The sequence below is a fragment of the Hippopotamus amphibius genome, chromosome 2, assembly GCF_030028045.1.
Source record: "Hippopotamus amphibius kiboko isolate mHipAmp2 chromosome 2, mHipAmp2.hap2, whole genome shotgun sequence".
Taxonomy (NCBI): Eukaryota; Metazoa; Chordata; class Mammalia; order Artiodactyla; family Hippopotamidae; genus Hippopotamus; species Hippopotamus amphibius.
This window is the reverse complement of record NC_080187.1, coordinates 152,901,910-152,920,078: the sequence shown is the minus strand read 5'-3', so window position 1 is coordinate 152,920,078 and position 18,169 is coordinate 152,901,910. Positions and strand designations below refer to the sequence as shown.

Genomic DNA, 18,169 nt, shown 5'->3' with positions numbered 1-18,169 from the left:
TCCAAAGAGCTAGATTCCTAAATGAACAGGACACCATTCAGAATCTCAGCCCTGTCCCAAGGGCACATACTCCAGTAGCAAAGGAAAATAAGTTAAACGAATACCTTCGTGAACCAGCCCAGGCCACTGCCAGGCTGGTGGCAGGAGGATTGCGGCTGACCTTCCCACTGGTGCAGAGCAAAGCAGCGAATGGGAAGCCTGTACGCTCCCGCAGAAAAATGTAAAAATACGTCTGCAAATAATGTCTAAAGATGTGACCTGGCAGCGGGAGAAATGAAAAGACGCCAGCGAGCTTTCAGGTTAAACCACATCTGGCCAGCTCTACGGCCTCATTTTCTAAACGTCTAAAATCCAACTTAACGACTGTGCATTTGAATTCTGTGTTGACTTCAACTTGAAACCCTCCCCTCGTACATTTTTTAAAGTAGGAAAGCACGCAGGGAAGGAGCAAGCACAAACGTCACCCATTACTAAACTAAAGGTTACTTTTTAAAAGATAAACTGCACTCATGTTCATTGAAGTGAGTGTAACCGACAGAAACCCCTCTCAACCTAAAGTCTGGAAAAGTCCTTTTGTGAGGAAGGGAACACCTAGGACACTCAGATTTCTAAAATGTTTCAGTATAAAACTAAGACTTTCCTCTCACTCTGTTTTGCACATTGAAACTGAACTGGCCAGTTGGATCCCAAGCGATGTGACCACAGAATGTAGAAAGCTAAAATAAGACACTGTGCTGAGAATGCACCCCCTTCTTAAAGGGTATTTTTAGATCCCTACAGCCAGAGAGGGTTTTAGTTGGTATTTTGTGACAAAATTAGAAAGGCAGGGTCCGAGGAAGGTTGCCAAGGGCCTGGGGTTTACCTCGAGGCACAACCAGTTCCCTGATGGCAAGGCTGGGCCTGGGGCCAGGTACACACTGCCCTGACTCGCCCATCCTCTTGGAAGAAGGACAAGGAGCTCACCCCCCCGGGGTTCTGCCAAGGACTCACGATTTTGCGCTCGTAGAAGGCTCCGCTACTGTAGGTGGTGGCCAGGGTAGATGCGCACTCCTCCAGGTACCAGGGCTTGTAGCCGTTCTCAGTGGTGCTGCTCACGGAGATGGTGTAGATGCTGTTGGTGTAGCCGTCGCAGGAGCAGTGGTCCCCCTCGCGGCCACCATTCCCTGATGCCCAGACGAAAATTGAGCCCAGGCCCTGCCGGCCCTGGAGGGGAGAGGACAGGGGTCAGCCCTCACAGACCCCCGGCTGGTCTCACCCCAGCCCTGTGCCGCCCCCCTTCCAAAGAGGGGGCTGAGGAGGATGTATTCAGACCAGATGGAGGCCACCGAGTGCATGGTTTGTGGGCTCCGTTTTGATTTTAATAGAGTGTCTGTGGCAACAGCCTTGACACCGTATAATCACAGCATCGCACTGAAGAGCTGGCCCAGAAAGTGTCCCCTGTTCTTCATGGAAAATCAACGCCTTCACACAAGCTGTTCTGTCCCAGAGCAAAACCAGTAATTTCCACTGTAATGACCCACAATCAGAAAGACCAAGCAGTGCCCCAAGTACACGGAGATGAAAGCTGACGGCTCAATTTATGACGTTAATTTTTCTGGAACGAGAGAACTGGTCCTGGGAGGAAGAGGATGAAAGTTCCTGAAAACCCAGCTGCAGAAGCACCCTTCCCAGAGAGCAAACTCTTTGAAAAGCAGGTGGGCCCAGGATTTGCAGAAACAAGGGCCAAGGGCCAGAACGTCCAGCCGTCCTAGGTGAGTGCCCCGGGCCTCCCTGTGGGTCAGCGTTGACGCGGTCATGCTGTCAAGCGCAGCCAAGGCCAGCGGCTTCACCTGTGTGTAGGTTTTCAGTTTAAGGACACACTCGTGAAAGCAAGTCTCTGGAAGACAGTGGCGGGTCGGGGCAGCTCCCACAGCTGCTCCATCCCACACCCACAGGACCAACCAATCTCATCCCAGCCACAAACACCAGCTTAAGAAGAGCACCAGTTCCAAGATGGAACCCACACATTTGGTCCAAAAGCCCAGACCTGTTGGTGGGCACAGCCCGTCCCAGAGAGCGGTGCCAACACCCATCTCCACGTGGGCTGTGGCTCCAGCCTCCTTGCCAAGGATCGTCCTGTCCAAACACGCGGGAGGAAACCAATACTTACACCCGACAACTGGCCAATTCACACAAAAATTTCAACAAAACTCTTCAATTCCCTGTAGCCCGACCAAAGCCCTGCTTCTGACAGGAAGCCCGAAACACCATTGGAGCTCAAGTCCGCCTGGACTGAGGGTACCCACCTGCTCCGGAAGCACCAGAATACCCCGCTTCTGGACCAAGCAGACCCCAGGTCCCCACCCTTTGTGCCCACCTTCACTCCGACACCCCCGCCAGTTCCAACCTGAGGCTCAAGAGATGGCCTAGACCTGGGGCTCAAAGCTGCCTCATCCACTCCGCTTTCCACATCCTGTCGGAACGGCCAAGGGTTCGACAGCAAGGTTACTCACACAGTCAGCAGAAAGCGCAACCTTCTGAAAGAAAGGCACAAAGGACTAAGGACATGGGTGTGTCTGTGCATTTAACTACCTGCAGGAAAAGATTAATCAGAAGCTCTCTCAGGACTTTCCTGGTGGCGCAGTGGTTAAGAATCCACCTGCCAATGCAGGGGACATGGGTTTGATCCCTGGGCAGGGAAGATCCCACATGCCGTGGAGCAACTAAGCCCATGTGTCACAACTACTGAGTCTGTGCTCTGGAACCCATGAGCCACAACTCCTGAAGCCCAGGCACCTAGAGCCTGTGTTCCACAACAAGACAAGCCACCGCACTGAGAAGCCCCCACACTCCAATGAAGAGTAGTCCCTGCTCACCACAACGAGCGAAAGCCCACGCGCAGCAACGAAGACGCAACACAGCCAAAAAAATAAATAAACAAAATACCTTTAAGGAAAAAGAAAAGAAAATCTTAAAAAAAGAAAAGCTCACTCAAAGCAGTGAAAATCTGAATGAAAAGCTGTTGAACCCATCAGAGCCTATCTTTATTTCACAAGAATCATGTCTAAGACACTTTCACCTCCAACGCCTCAACCCACTCCAAAGTATTCATAAAAGGCTTTTGTTTTGCAAAGTGGGGCAAGTGACCTTACTGCTCCAGCAGCACAGAGAACAGCCTCAAAGAGCAGTTCTCACAGGTGCGAGGAGAATCCCCAGGGGATCGGGCTACACAGCAGACTCAGGCTCGGCTGGTCCAAGACTCAGACCTGGAGCGGCTGAGCCCGAGACTCTGCACTTCTGACAAGCTCCCAGGTGATGCCAGCCCTGCTGCTTGGGACCCCCTTTGAATAACAGGGGCCTAAATGCCAAAGACTTGCATCTCTTCACCTCCCCATTGCAGGTACCACGGACCCATGAGTTCTCACGGACGTCAAGGCATCCAGAGCCTCTCTCCCTTCTGAAAACAGTTTCCTAGAAAGAGAATGTGGGGATGAGGCCGAGGAAACACCCAGGTCTGAGCTGCCTCTGAGGACTGCATTTTCACTTCCCAGGTCTTCCATTCACGTGGAAGCCACAGGACGGAGGCTCTAGGCGACGTTTCAATCCCAGCTGTGAACTTGCACTTCTGTTCAGGAAGCCACCACCTCAATCCCATCGGAACGTATTTCAGCATCTTGCTTGGGAATCACAGAGCTCATCCATGGACTCAAGAGGGCTAGTGAATGTTCGGCATCTGGACAAGGCCAGTGCCTTCAGCCACAGTGACGCGGACTCTCCCCTTCTGAGTGACAAGCCCCGTGAGGACCAACATCAAACACATCTTTATGCCAAAGTATGGCCCCTGACGTCTCCTAACACCAACCTGCACCATATACCTAAGATGACGTCAGATTTTACAGAAAAAGGCTGTGTGTGACAAACAGGCATCGAGGAGGAAAAAGATGGGAGAGAGTGGTTTGGTTTGAGATCATTAAATTTCTAGGAGGATGTTCAGTGACAGCTTCAGACAGCTGCAATTTAAGGCTCCCTATATGACATATTTTATTCAGAATGACTAAAAAAAAATAAAATGACCTCAGTATTTCAAGAAACTGTGACAAGAATGGCAGGGAACCACATGGTCCTCTCTGCACCTTCCACACCCCCGAGAGCTGGAGGAAGCCGGTGCTGCTCGGAGTTCAGGATGCAGAGCCCCTGCAGCTCCTGACTCTCCAAACTCTGCACGGGCTCTACCTACACAAACCTAAGTGAGGTCGGGAACCCAAACGACCATCACCTCTCCCAGAAACACAGGGCCCCATCCTAAGATCTCCAGATCTTTAAAATTATCTCATAGAAATGACAGACATTCAGGATTCACACCATTCAAAGCACTATCTTCCATGCAGAAAATGCAATCTCTAACTTTAGATAAAATTTTAAGAGGTTTCACTTGTTATCATGAGTGAAACTCAAGTGACCCAGCTTGGGTGGGGGAAGCTGAGTATTGGGATGACAAGATGTGCACATTCAGCAGCACCTGACTGGGTCACGCCCGAACCGTCCAGCATCTCTGGGCCAGCACCTGGAGCAGCTCAGCTGCTCAGCAACCTGATCAAAGCAGCCTTTGTGTTTTCTTGGGAGTCATGGGGACAAAGGAGGCTGTCCGGTGTCCTGAGCATGAGCACAAGGGCAAATGCTTGCTTGCTTGCTTGCTTTATCTGTCTGTCTGTCTGTCTGTCTATCTATCTCTCTCTCTCTCTGTGGATGGAACCCCTGCCCCCTGCAGTGGAAGTGTGGAGTCCTAGCCACTGGACTACCAGGGAATCCCCTCAAATGCTTTCGCTGTGTTGCATGTCTACACTGCTTCTCCTCTTTTCCTTTCCTATCACTCAGTGTCAGGGTGTGTACAGAGCTCTGAGGGACGTAAGAACGGATGCCCCTCTTTTGGTCACTCGCTTCTCAGACATTCAAGCCCTGAGCGGTCAGCAGGAGAAGCAGCGGAGCACTTGTGGAGCAGCATCTCATCCCTGGGAGGAGGTCCAGGCCAGGCTCACCTGGCCCAGAGGTGCAGGACCACAGTGTCTGAGGTTGGGAACATTCTAAGAGATAAACACGCCACCGCAATAAAAGGAAATTAGTAGAAAGTGACCAAATGCAATACATCCAGAAAAGCAACCAAATCATATTATTTAAACAAAGGAAATCATAAGCAGAGTTAAAAAAGATTGCTGCTCTGTGGGGCACCATGGGGGGATGGGCAGAGGGAGATAAGGGCTGCTTTCACTATAATCCTCTGTACTATTTGATTTGCTAGCTATTTATTAACCATGTTTTAATCATGCATAGTTTACAATAAGATAAAAATTTTTTTTTAAATGTTTAAAAATATATCGATAATAAAATGGCTTGACCCAGCCCCACTGTCCTGTCTCCAGTAGAACTCAGAGGTATAAACCCTACCTTGGGGATGCTAGGCTTCCTGCCCCAACCCTGCCAGCATCGCCAGGCTGCCCAGGGCCACCCGGATGCTGACCACAGCCCTGTGTCTGCTCCAAGAAGCTATCCTTGCCCAGAAATCTGCCTTGCCACCCTGCTTGTAAGAGCTGGGTCAACTCCAGTACCCACTCCTTCCCCCGGCTTTCCTGACTCACAGGGACCCAGAACTGATGACCACAGAGTGACTGGGCTGGGCCTCCCAGGAGGACCCTGGCAGCCTCCCCTGCTCCCCCTCAGCCTGTGGGTGGAAGCCCGTGCTCAGATGTTTGCTCTGTGAAGCCCCTGGTGGGGTCCACCCAGACATCCTAAACACACTGGGGTGCGAGCTGGCAGGGCGGGAACATGGCTGAGACCTGCTGCTTTGGGGGAGCTAGGCGAGCACACTCCCCTGATAGATGCAGAGAGCTCCACGGCTGGGGATTCCTGTGGGCAGGTGGGCCAAGGCCCAGACACCCCTTCCACCTGCACAGGCTCAATAACAGGCCTCGTGGTCAGTCTAGGACCACCCCCTTCCCCTGCACACGCCCCTTAGCCAAGGGGTGTCAGACTCCAAAACAGAGCCTAGGGGTTGGTGAGTGACCAGCTGGTACTTTTGTTAACAACTACTCTGTAACGAGGTGACGTCCTTCTGTGACATCCTTCTGCTCTGCTTGGTGGACGGCCACTTCCCTGAGCTCCCAAATGACCTCCCTTGCTTTGGTCCTGGCACCATCCCCGGCCTGCTTTGGAGCTCTCCCCTGTGTTACTCTGATTTTGTGTGTATGCTGCTCAAATTTATTTATTTATTTTTTAATTTTATTTATTTATTTAGGCCATGCCACACAGCATGTGGGATCTTAGTTCCCCAACCAGGGATCAAACCCACACACCCTGCATTGGAAGCTCGGAATCTTAACCACTGGACCACCAGGGAAGTCCCTCAAGTTTTTCTATTGTTACTTACATAAGATTTATTCTTACCTATATGACATGTTGGTTACTTAATAAGATATACTGCAAAACAGCATGAAGATGGTCCCACATTTGTTTCTTAAAAAGGTGAGTGAACCCAGTTCCTTCTATGTGCAGAGAAGAGTTAAAAGAGTGTTCGCAAGACAATCTTTGGGTTTGTAGGATTGAGAGTATTTTTAATATTATCTTTTCGGCTTCTTTATTTCCTCTGGTTTTTAGTTGTTAAATATTTTCACTATTCCTACCCCTCAACCACGAGGCTCCCCTGCAGCTCTGGGTGACTCACACCTTTTTAATCCCGTACTCGAAGGCCTGTCTGGCCAGTCGGCCAGGCCCGTCCACCGTCTTCCCGTCATCATCTGGCCCCCAGCTCGCGCTGTAGATGTCGATGTAGTTGGGTCTGATGCCCAGGGACTTGGCCTCCACCACGTCGGTCACGTCTCCATCCAGCATGCGGATACCTGGAAGCACAGGTCTGTGAGAGCCATGCGGAATCTGGTTCCCCTGCGGACACTAGTCCCTGCATGGACTGCGGTCCCTGTGCAGCTGTCTGGGGCACTGAGCACAGCACCCAGGCCCCATGCTTACCTGGGACACCAAGCTACTGGAAACTCCTGCTCTGAGAGCCTGGAAGTTGTACTCAAACACAACATCAAAGAAATTTATGGCAAAAAAAGAGTGACATTAGGTCCGGGCAATATCAGAAATTCAACAAGAGTGCTCACAGCCACATGGGCGCTTGCCGAGGGGGTGCTGAGGTCATCAGAGAACCAGCTCCTTATAGCTGGACAGGCTTAAAAGTGAGAAGCAGAGATAGACTTCAACACCACCCGCTTTACCTGCCAGCTCTCCATCCATTTCCCTTTCCCTCTTCTCTGCCTGCTATGGACTGAACGCTTGTGTCCCCCCAGATTCATATGTTGGAGCCCTAACCCCCAATGTGAGGGTATCTGGAAACGGGACTTTCAGGAAGTAACTAGGTTTAGGTGAGGTCAGGAGGTGACCCAGGGCAGGATCAGCACCCTTAGCTGGCTTCCTGTCTCTTCCAGCACGTGAGGACACAGACGGTGGCTGTCTGCCAGGCGCCACATGGACCTCACAGGGAACCACTGGGCTGGTGCCTTGATCTCGGACTTCTAGTCTCCAGAACTGTGGGAGGTAACTGTCTGTGGTTTGGGACTCCTGGTCTATGACTGCCCGAATGATCCGGAACCTCAGGTGCCTGGCAGTAAGACAGCACGGGGACACCATCATCATTCAGACATGGAGATGGTGGCACAAGACAAGTGGGGGCGGACGTCTGGTCACCCCCCACCCACAGGAGGGACATGGGGCAAGCCGCCGGGGAGAGCCCAGCCTTGACGACCAGTCATGACCAGTTAGTGATGGTGGGAGCCACCTCAACTCCCTAAGCTTGTTTTCTATACACCGTAATGATGGACCTCCCAGGTGGCACAGTGTTTGGGAGTCTGCCTGCCAATGCAGAGGACATGGGTTCAATCCCTGGTCCGGGAGGTTTCCACATGCCATGCCGCGGAGCAGCTGAGCCCGTGCACCACAACTGCTGGGGCCCACGCACCTGGAGCCTGTGCTCTGCAACAGCAGAGGCCACCGCAACGGGGAGCCCGTGCACTGCGGTAAAGAGTAGCCCCCATTAGACGGTGTGCAGCAACGAAGACCCAATGCAGCCAATATACAAATAAATAAATTTATAAAATAAATAAATAAATAAACCGTAATGATGAGAGTTGTTGTATCTACAGAGGTGTCATAAACGCTAAAAAAGACATTTCCTATAAAGTGCCTGGTGTGCAGTGAGTGCCCAGTGTGTTGTCAGCAGCTAGTCTGACTCCATCTCTAAAAACCACGAGAGTGAAACCTACCTCCAGGGGTGGTTAATAACTACTTTTTATCTTTATTTTTAAAACATTTACTAATTGACATGTATGAAGGATTGCCTGGCACACACATGTTAGTTATAAAGCCTAATAAAGTAACAGACACACATGAACCTCCATCCAGGGAAAACATGAACCTGAACCACTGGGGCCTCGACCCAGGCCCTGCCCCTCAGAGGAAACTGATCAGAATTTTGGACTCGTCTTTCCATTGCCTTTAAAAACAGGTGTTCTAATACAAGTGGATGCATGCTTAAATAATACACTGCTTAGCTTTGCTTGTACTGGGAATTCATCCTTATTTGGCTACGTATGTTATAAACATCTTCTCCCAGCTGATGCCTTGTCTTCCCATTTTGTTTATGGTGTCTTGATAAACAGAGGTTCTTCATTTCAGTAGAGTAAGAGCCAATTTCCCTTTGAAGATCAAGGGGGTTATAACGGGGCCGAATCTTTTCTGGGTTTGTCAGCATCTGTTGTGGGGCAGGGCCACCTCTGCTGCATCATCAGCTCACAGTGCTTTCTACTTTCTAGTTTCTGGGTGGATGAGAGGAGTCAGAGTTGCCCCAAGCACCATCCTTCCCAGTCGCTGATCTGTGCGCCCAGGGCCTCTGTCTCCTTGGCTGTTGTCAGAGACACTGGGCCCCGGGGCTCTTGGAGCCACAAACCCCAAGGAGGGGCTGTAACCCCAGGCAAGATAAAGAGCAGCGGGGTAGGGTGGGAAAGCAGGGGTTAGACAGTCCTGGGGTGGAATCTCATCTCAGCTGAGTGTGACCCTGGGCCAGGGACTCAAACTGTCCGGCCCTTGTTTTCCATAAAACTTACCCGCCAGGGTAGTCGGAAGGATTAAATATTTGTTGAGGCCTTGGTGCCCCGTGCTTTTTGAGAAATGGCAGGTGCTTTCTTTATGCCCTTATATTTGGCAATGGATTTTTCCAGGGCAAGAGACCCTGCCGGTCACACTGGTAGCCAAAACCAATGCTGATGTCCTAGTGGTGATATATAACCTGCTATCCTAGGGCTTCCCCACACCAGTGATAGGTGGTGTGATGCCTCTTTTTGAACAAGAATGAGACGCCAGAAGACATCCAAAATAAGTAAAAACATGAGACCAGAATGCCTTCCCAACACCTCTCACAGGCTCTTGATGTTGGAGGAAGGGTGACTGATGTGTGAAGAAGAAGGCATAACGTATTTAGATTTTAATGAATCATCTATTTCCCCAACACTGACAAGCTGCCAATAAGGAAAAGGAAAATATTTTCAGTGGACACCTGCTGTTCCAATAGTAGTTTTAAATGTGAATGGTTCTCTGGAAATGCCAAACTGAAGAAAACAGTCATTTCTCCAATGAAACAATAAAGACCCCTTTCCCATAAATTGTCAGGTACGAAACTCATGTGGACAAATCCTCTGGATGGCAGATCAAGTCCCAGTTGTCAGCGTGCTCATGACCCGGCAGCAAGCAGGGTTCAGGGTTCCCATGGCAGGACGGAGCAGGAGTGACCCGTCCGCTCTGAGGGCCAGTCTGTGGGACCAGGTGGGAGGAGTGTGAGGAGGAGGAGGACCGGGCTTTGCAGGACCCGACGGGTTTGCGATGGGGTGGACCACTGTGAGTGCTGCCAGTGCTCAGCCCCTCAGGGAAGAATCACACAGCTTGCCTCGCAGGAAACAATAACTTTCCATAAACTGGCCTGCACCCAATGACAGTTTCAAGGCCCCAGGAGACCCTGATGAAAGCAATGATTTTACAAGTCTCTTGATGAAGTGAAGAAAACCAACCACACGTTTTTCATACTGACCTGTCCTTCCTCCCCTCCCCCACTCCTAATTTATGGTGCCACTTTGCAAACCACAGGCTTGTATAAGGTGAGGCAACCCTGTGGACGTGCAGACGACCATGTGAAGCAGCCAGAGACACAGAATTTCTCCTGAAAACGTCCTGAAGAAGTTCCATGTTCAAAGGCAATGGGAAGATCAGTGTGCTAGATTTGGAGACAGGGTCTTTAAAGCGGTAATTAAGCTGAAATGAGGTCACTGGGTCGGCTCCCATCCAACATGACTGTTGTCCTCTTAAGAAGAGGAAATTCCGACACAGACAACACAGACCAAGGGATGACCATGCGGAGAAGACGCAGAGAGAAACAGGCCTCTAGAGAGAGGCCTTGGAAAAAACCAGATCTGCCAACACTTGAACTTGGACATACAGCCTCCAGAACCAAGAGAAAATACATTTCTGTTGATAAGCCCCAAAAAAGGAAACAGGAACACACGCGCGCGCGCACGTGAAGTCAGCCGTCAGCCGGCTGTTATCTGCAGGGAGGCAGGGGAGCGGGACACGGGGCCCAGTGTTGCTTATTGAGAGGTAATGTATTTTGCCTTCAGCAAACGAAGGGCAATGTGACAGCAATGAACAGTGGCAAGTAAAATGAGACTGTAGCTTCCTGAGTGTGACAAGTAGGCCTCCCCAACAAATTCTGCTCATTAATCCTGAGTTTATCTTAGTAAACCCACAGAGAATTGGTTTTCGGGGTTTTTTTTTGTTTTTTTTTTCTTTTTTTCCCACTAAAACTACAGTACATTCTGTTCTACCAACAGCCACTCTGGGCCAACCCAGGTTGCAACAGTTGTTTAGCAATGCTGCAAACCTAATAGATTTCTGTTAACTCTCATCATGGTCTAAGACAAACATGGCTCTCAGATCTCTAAATATGCCCACACGCGACAGACTCCTTCTAGGACCCAGGGGGCCTGGTCGGCAGGGTTGTGAGGCACATCTGCACTTGTCCTTGTCACACGAAGTGCCTGGAGACCCGCAGCCTCCTGCTTGGTTCCCAATCTTCTGTGGTGGAAATGCAGCTGGAGCCAGCGGTACCCCAGTGAACTCGCTGGCCTGTCCTGCCACAGAGCCCTGGGCCCCTCCTAGGTAGGGCTTGCATGAACCAGGTCTCTTATTTTCTGTATTCAGATGCTTTGACATCTTAGGGCCTTGCTGACCCTGGAAGGACTGACACCCCTGCACCCCAGCACTGTCCAGTTCCTGGAGATGGTCCAGAACTGTCCCAGGAGCACACCTCTGCTGTGCAAACTAACCAATCCAGAGCTCACACCCCCAACCACCCCCTTTAAGGGGCAATTATACTTGGGGTTACTCTCCACCTGCCCTAATCACCCCAGGACCAGGTACCAGACAACCAGGGGCAACCCCTAAGCCCCACGGCCCTGAAATGATTTAAACTAGCCCATTCTAAGCCGGCTCACCCCACCTTGCCTGCTCTTTCCTGCAGAGACCACAGTAGAGGCTGCCCACTGGTCCCCTCACTACCTCTGCCTCCTGACGGACGGTGCCTCCCTGTGTGTCCTCCATGCCAGGTGTAACCTGTTCTCTTGGGAACTGTAACAAACTCTGTTCAAGGGCCACTTTCTCCTGATCTGTGGGCCTTGTCATACCTAAATCATAATGAAAACTATTTTAAAACGGGTTACTCTTTCATAACCCATATTTCAGAGAATGGTAAAAAGTGCAAGAATCTCAGCAATTCTCTAAATATTTCAATCCAGACTGACTTTCGTGGTTTCTCCATCAGGGAGCAGGGGCCAGAGAACAAGGCGACGACGTGAGAGCTGGCGGCTTGGGACAGGGGACAGAAGAGTATGAGGGGCACCCAACTATCCGCCCTGTAAGTGAGGACATGAGGAGCCCTAGAGGACGCGCACCTGTGACGAGGATGTGAGCACACACCCTGAGCTGGCCTTTGATGGACGCCAGGAGATGGTGGCGATAAGACAGTCAAAGCAACCAGAACAGAGGCCACCCGCTCATCACGTAGGCTTGGATGTGCTCCCTGTGCTCTCCCCTTGCCTGTCTTTCAGGAAGACCGACATGTAGCCTAGGCCCTGCTCACCTGTCCTCTGGGGGGGGTGGGGCATGGCCACTGGAGCCACACACGGTGACGGGCTATGACCACATTTGTCCATCTCCAGCTTCCCAAGGCTCCTCTTAGTCTCGGGGTACCAGACCCAACAGGCAGGGGGCCTTTGATGAGAATGTGGGGGCTGCAGCTGCCCACAGTCACTAAATCCCCCTAAACTCCCAAGGCATTAAAATCCTCCTGCAGTTGAAAATGCACTTGGAGCCTTTGAAGATTAATCTGTAGCTTAAACTGTCCTCTTAAAATGCTCATAAGCCTAAACTGCTTAATGGCAACGCTAATGAGACTGAATTCTGAGTCTGAATTAACATAATTAACTAATTTATGGGCAAGGATTAATTTAGCTGTTATGTACTTAACATTCTCATGTTTATGAAAGGAAAAGCATGATTCAGTTCCCCAGTCAAAATAGGGAACAAAAACATCAACAGGAATTGCCTGCTGCTGTTTTACTTTTTTTCCCCAGAAACAGTCAACAGGCTGAAAAGATGCACTTCCTTTGTGAGGCCTGAGCAGGGAGCTTTTTGGTTTCAGGGCATCTGCCAGGCCAGGAGGAGGTCCTGGCAGCCACCCACGGCCGTGCTCCCGAGCAGCCTTGGGATCTGTCCCTCAGGCCAGGGGTGCTTCTCTGAGCTGGACGAAGAACAGGCTTTGCTCCAGGTGACACTGTCCTGTCAGGAAAGTGTCTGAATCTTGTTAAGCATCTGCTCAGGGGAGCAACTCGCCAAAAGCCAGAGGCCCGCTAAAGTTAAAAGGGGCGAGGGCTTCACTGCCTGCCCTGCTGGTTCCCTGACAAGCAAGTTCTGCTCAGGTCAGTGTGGGATGGACACCTGGCTCCCCAGAAAACCTGTCTCACGGGGTGCTGGGAGGGGCCCTAAAGCCTCCTGGACCTCATGCAGTCGCTGGGCTCACACCCACAGCCCAAAGGCTGGGAGGGCCCTGTCCATGGAGCTCACCTGGCAGATGCGATGATGAGGATGAGGATGATAAGCAGGAGGCTGGTGGGTACAAGCAAGTCTGAGCCCACCCACCACCAGTGCCAACCAGAAGCATATGGGGAAAGAGGGAAGGAGTATTACAGGGAGCAAGACGGGGAAAAATAAAACAGGGCTGGTATTTAAAAAAAAAAAGGTTAACAGAGTGAGAGAGTAAAGAAAGGTTAAGTGAGGAGAGAGCACAGGGTGAGGCCCGCCACCCTTTCCCTCCACTTCTCATGTTGTCCTCATTACCGGAGGAAGGATGTAGAGCATCGCTTAGTACATTTGAGGCCTAGAGGAAGCGAGACTGAATTATCTTTGGAAGGAATATGAATGAGACCAAGGAAAAGAATACCCTTGCACACCACAGACCCTTCCTTTCTGCTTCTGTTCCTGCTCACAGGGCTTGGTGGCAGCTTTCCTCATTCGCTCACCACTGTGTCCCAGTATCAGGGAGCCAGAGCTGCAAAGGGACAACCCAGGCTTCAGCCAGCAGGCCCTGGCTCTGCCTCCAGCAGCTGTGTGGACCTGGACGTGGCAGGCAACCTCTCCGGCTGTCAGTTACCCCTGGTGTAAAGTGGCTGTAATAATATCCAACTTGCAGAATCATTCTGAGGATTAGATGTACAGATGAGTATATGTGTCTGGTGCAGCATCTGGTGACTAACAGCAACCAGTGACAGCACTTAGCACCATCACGATAAAAATATTAAGGAGCTCGGACCACAAAGGAAGACCAAGTCTTTGGTCCACCTCTACCCAGGGCCTGAATCCTTAGAAATAACAGGAAAAAGTAAAGAAAATGAATAAAACGGTAACAGCCCTGGAAACAAGGCTGGCAGACAAGATGCTCTGAGGAACTGTGGGAAGACAGTGAGCAGATGGGATGAGGCCAGAGGAGGAGGCAGGGCCAGGAGGAGGAGGCTGCTGCCAAGCGGGGAACAGGGCCTGAGGAGCAGGGAGTGGGGCCCGGGCTGGGAGTGGGCAGTGGCAGGCTTCATTCAGAGGCCCACGCCATGAAAGAGGGCACTAAGGCTGGGTCACAAGACAGAGCCCGGAAAGGGGGAGCCAACACCACCCTTCCAGACTCGGAAACATGCTCTCTCAACACTTGATAAAACAGCCAGACAGAAAATTAGTAAGAATGTGGAGGAACTCAACACCATCAGCCAACGGGTTCTCATAAGCATTTTTAGAAAATTCTGCCCAACAACAGACCACATGTTATTGTCAAGTGCCCACAGATCATACCAAGATCAGCTCAATGAATTTAAGAGAAATGAATTCCTACAGAACGTGTTCTGCAACCACAATGGACCCCAACTACTAACCAATGATGGACACAGAACAGAAAAATCTCCAAACAGCTGGAAACAAAACAACTTTTAAGTAATCTACGGGTCCAAGAGGAATTCTCAAGGGAAAAACAAAACAAAACATTTAACTGAATGAAAAGGAAAATACAACATATCACCATTTGCGAGACAGGGCTAAACTACTGCTAAGAGGGAGATTTATGGCACCACTATTCACATCAGAAAAGAGGAAAAGCCTCAAATCAATAACTGAAGCACCCACTTCAAGATTTTAGAAAAAATAAGTGCTAAATAAGCCCAAAGCAAGAGGAAGGAAGGAAATAATAAAGATAAGAGCAGAAAACAATGAAACTGAAAACAGAAAAACACTAGAGAAAATAGGCGTAACAAAGAGCTGGCTTTGTGAAAAGATCAATAAAATTGATAAACTTCCAGTAAGAATGACTGAAAAAAAAAAAAAAAAAGACACAAATTACCAATATCAGGAATGAAACAGAGAATATACCCACAGATGCCACAAATATCAAAAGTATAATAATGGAATATTACAAACAACTGTACACAAATAAATTTGATAAATTAGATGAAATGGACTACATCCTCAGAATACAAACTACCACAACTCACCCCAATATGAAACAGGTAATTTGAATAACCCTATAACTTTCCAAAAAATTAAGTTTGTAATTTTTAAAAAATCTTTCCCCCAAAGAGATTTTTAGGTCCATATGGTTTCATATGGAAGATTTTACGAATAGTTTAAAGAATTAAACCCAATTCTACACCATCGCTTCCAGAACATAGAAGAGGAGGGAACACTTCCCAATTCATTTACTGAAGCTAGGATTGCCCTGATAATACAAAGACAGTACAAAAAAGAGAGAGAGAAAGAAAATTACAGACCAAGAATCCTCATTAACACAGACACAAAAAACTTTAACAAAATATTAGCAAACAGATTTCAGTAACATATATATAAAAAAGAAAACACTGTGATCAGGTGAGGCTTACTCTTCAGATTCAACACTCAATCAACATTCAGAAATCGACCAATATAACCTACCATATTAACAACCTAAAGAAGAAAAATCACATAATTGAGTCACTCCATGAGGAAAAAGCAGTGACAAAATTCAATCCCATTCATTTTGTAAAAAAACTCTCAAAAAACTATGACTAGAAGGGAACATCATCAACTTACTAAAGAGTATTTACCAAAAAAACCTACAAGTAACATTATACTTATTGGTGAAAGTCTGAATGCTTTCCCCTAAGGTCAGGAACAGAGCTAGGTTATCTGCTCTAGGTTGGAAGTTGTAGCCATGGCAACAAAGCAAGAAAAGGAAATAAAAGGCATATGGGTCAAAAAGAAGAAACAAAACTGCCCCTATTTGTACATGATATTATCAAGTATAAAATCTTAAAGAATCTCCTAGAAGTAATACACAAGTTCAGAAAGGTTGTAGGATACAAGATTAACATGCAAAGAACAGCTGTATTTCTATATGTTAACAATGAACACATGAACATCAAAATTAAAAATACAATGCCTTTTATCACTGCTTAAATAAAATGATATACTTAGGTATAAATCTAACCAAACATGTATAGGACTTGCATAGTGAAAGCTTCATACTGCTGATGAAAGAAATCAAAGATCTAAATAAATGAAGAAAGATTTGTGTCCATGAGCTGAAAGACTGAACATGGTAAAGATGTCAATTCTCCCAAATGATACACAGGTTTAGTAGAATCCCTAACAAAACCCCAGCAAGATTTTTTTTGTAGATATTGGCAAGATAATGATAAAATTTGTGTGGAAAGGCAAAAGAACTAGAAAAATTCACGTAAGTTTGAAAAAGAAAACTAAAGTGGAAGCAATCAGTCTACCCCACTTCACAACTTTTTGTAGCTACAATAATCAAGACTCTGCTGCACTGGGAGAGGGACAGTCACATAGATCAATGGAACAGACAGAGAGCTCGGAAATAAATTCACACAAATATGCCGAAATGACTCTGGACAAAAGTGCAAAAGCAACTCAATGCAAGAAGACAGGCATTTCAACACATGGTGCTGGAGTAACAGGACGACCCTAGGCAAACAAAACAAAAAACAAACAAAACCTTGACCTAAGTCTGACACCTTATACAAAATTAACTCAAAGTGGATCTCTCAAAATGAAACTCAGAATATAAAACTTCTAGAAAACTTTAAAACTTTTAGAAAAAAACAAAACAAAAGAATATCTTCAGAAGCTAAGATAAGGCAAAGACTTCTAAGACTGATACCAAAAAACATGACCCATAAAAGGAAAAGTTGATAAATTGGATTTCATCAAAATTTTACAATTTTACTCTGGAAAAGACCTGGTTAAAGAGGATGAAAAGACAAGTTACAAAATGGGAGAAAATATTCAGAAACAACATAATCATCAAATCACAAGTAGCTAGAATATATAAAGATCTCTCAACACTCAATAGTTAAAAATTAGAAAATGAGCAAAAGACATGAAGAGACATTTACCTGGAGAGGCGAGATAGATGGCAAATAAACACATAAAAAGATACCCCACATCACCAGCCTTAGAGAAATGCAAATTAATGAGACATTACGACATACTTACCAGAATGTCTGATACAAAAAACAGTGACAACATCAAACACTGGCAAGGATGTAGAGAAACTGGATCACTCACATATTGTTAGTGGGAATGTCAAATGGTACAGCCTCTCTGAAAAACAATTTGCTAGTTTCTTAAAAAAATAAACATGTAACTATTACACAGCCCAGCAACTGCACTCCTGGATGTTTATCCCAAAGAAATAAAGACAATGCTCACACAAAAACATATACAAGAATGTTTCTAGATGCTTTACTTGTAATATCTAAAAACTAGAAACAACCCAGATGTCCTCCAATGGGTGAATGGTTAGACAAACATCCATACCATGGAATACTATTTATCAATAAAAAAGATCAAACTACTGAAATACACAACAACCTGGATGAATCTTAGAAGACGTGGGCTGAGTGAGAAACACCAATCCCAAAGGTTACATAGTATATGGTTCCATTTTTTTCAAGTTTTATTAAGCTTTATTACAAACCAATTAGACAATAATAATCACAAAGCTAAGGTCAGAAATTAAAGATAAAAAATTATTCTGACCACAAAAATAAAATTTTTAACATCAATATTAAATAACAAGTTATTAACAAACTGGAGAAAAAAATATTTGAACATAAAAAAGTTAATAATATTTCTATTAATTTAAAAATCAATACGGGGACTTCCCTGGTGGTGCAGTGGTTAAGAATCCACCTGCCAATGCAAGGGACACAGGTTCGATCCCTGCTCTGGGAAGATCCCACATGCCCCAGAGCAACTAAGCCTGTGTGCCACACAACCGAGCCTGCACTCTAGAGCTCATGAGCCACAAATACTGAGTCCATGTGCCACAACTACTAAAGCCTGCAAGCCTAGAGGCCATGCTCCGCAACAAGAGAAGCCACCGCAATGAGAAGCCTGCGTACCACAACAAAGAGTAGCCCCCACTCACTGCAACTACAGAAAGCCCACGGGCAGCAACACAGACCCAACACAGCCAATAAATAAATTAAATAAAATTAAATAA

General features: G+C 47.6%; 1 protein-coding gene across 5 annotated transcripts in view; it reads right to left on the bottom strand.

The window, feature by feature from the left end:
• PCSK6 (proprotein convertase subtilisin/kexin type 6) overlaps positions 1–18,169 on the bottom strand; it is a 181,310-nt gene that overhangs the window by 80,916 nt on the left and 82,225 nt on the right. For all 5 annotated transcript variants that reach the window (XM_057720346.1, XM_057720347.1, XM_057720349.1 and 2 more), the window contains 2 exons: positions 6,697–6,869; positions 991–1,203 (listed from right to left, as the gene is read on the bottom strand). In XM_057720346.1, the coding sequence (XP_057576329.1) occupies positions 991–1,203; positions 6,697–6,869 (386 nt within the window). The remainder of the gene's footprint in view (positions 1–990; positions 1,204–6,696; positions 6,870–18,169) is intronic.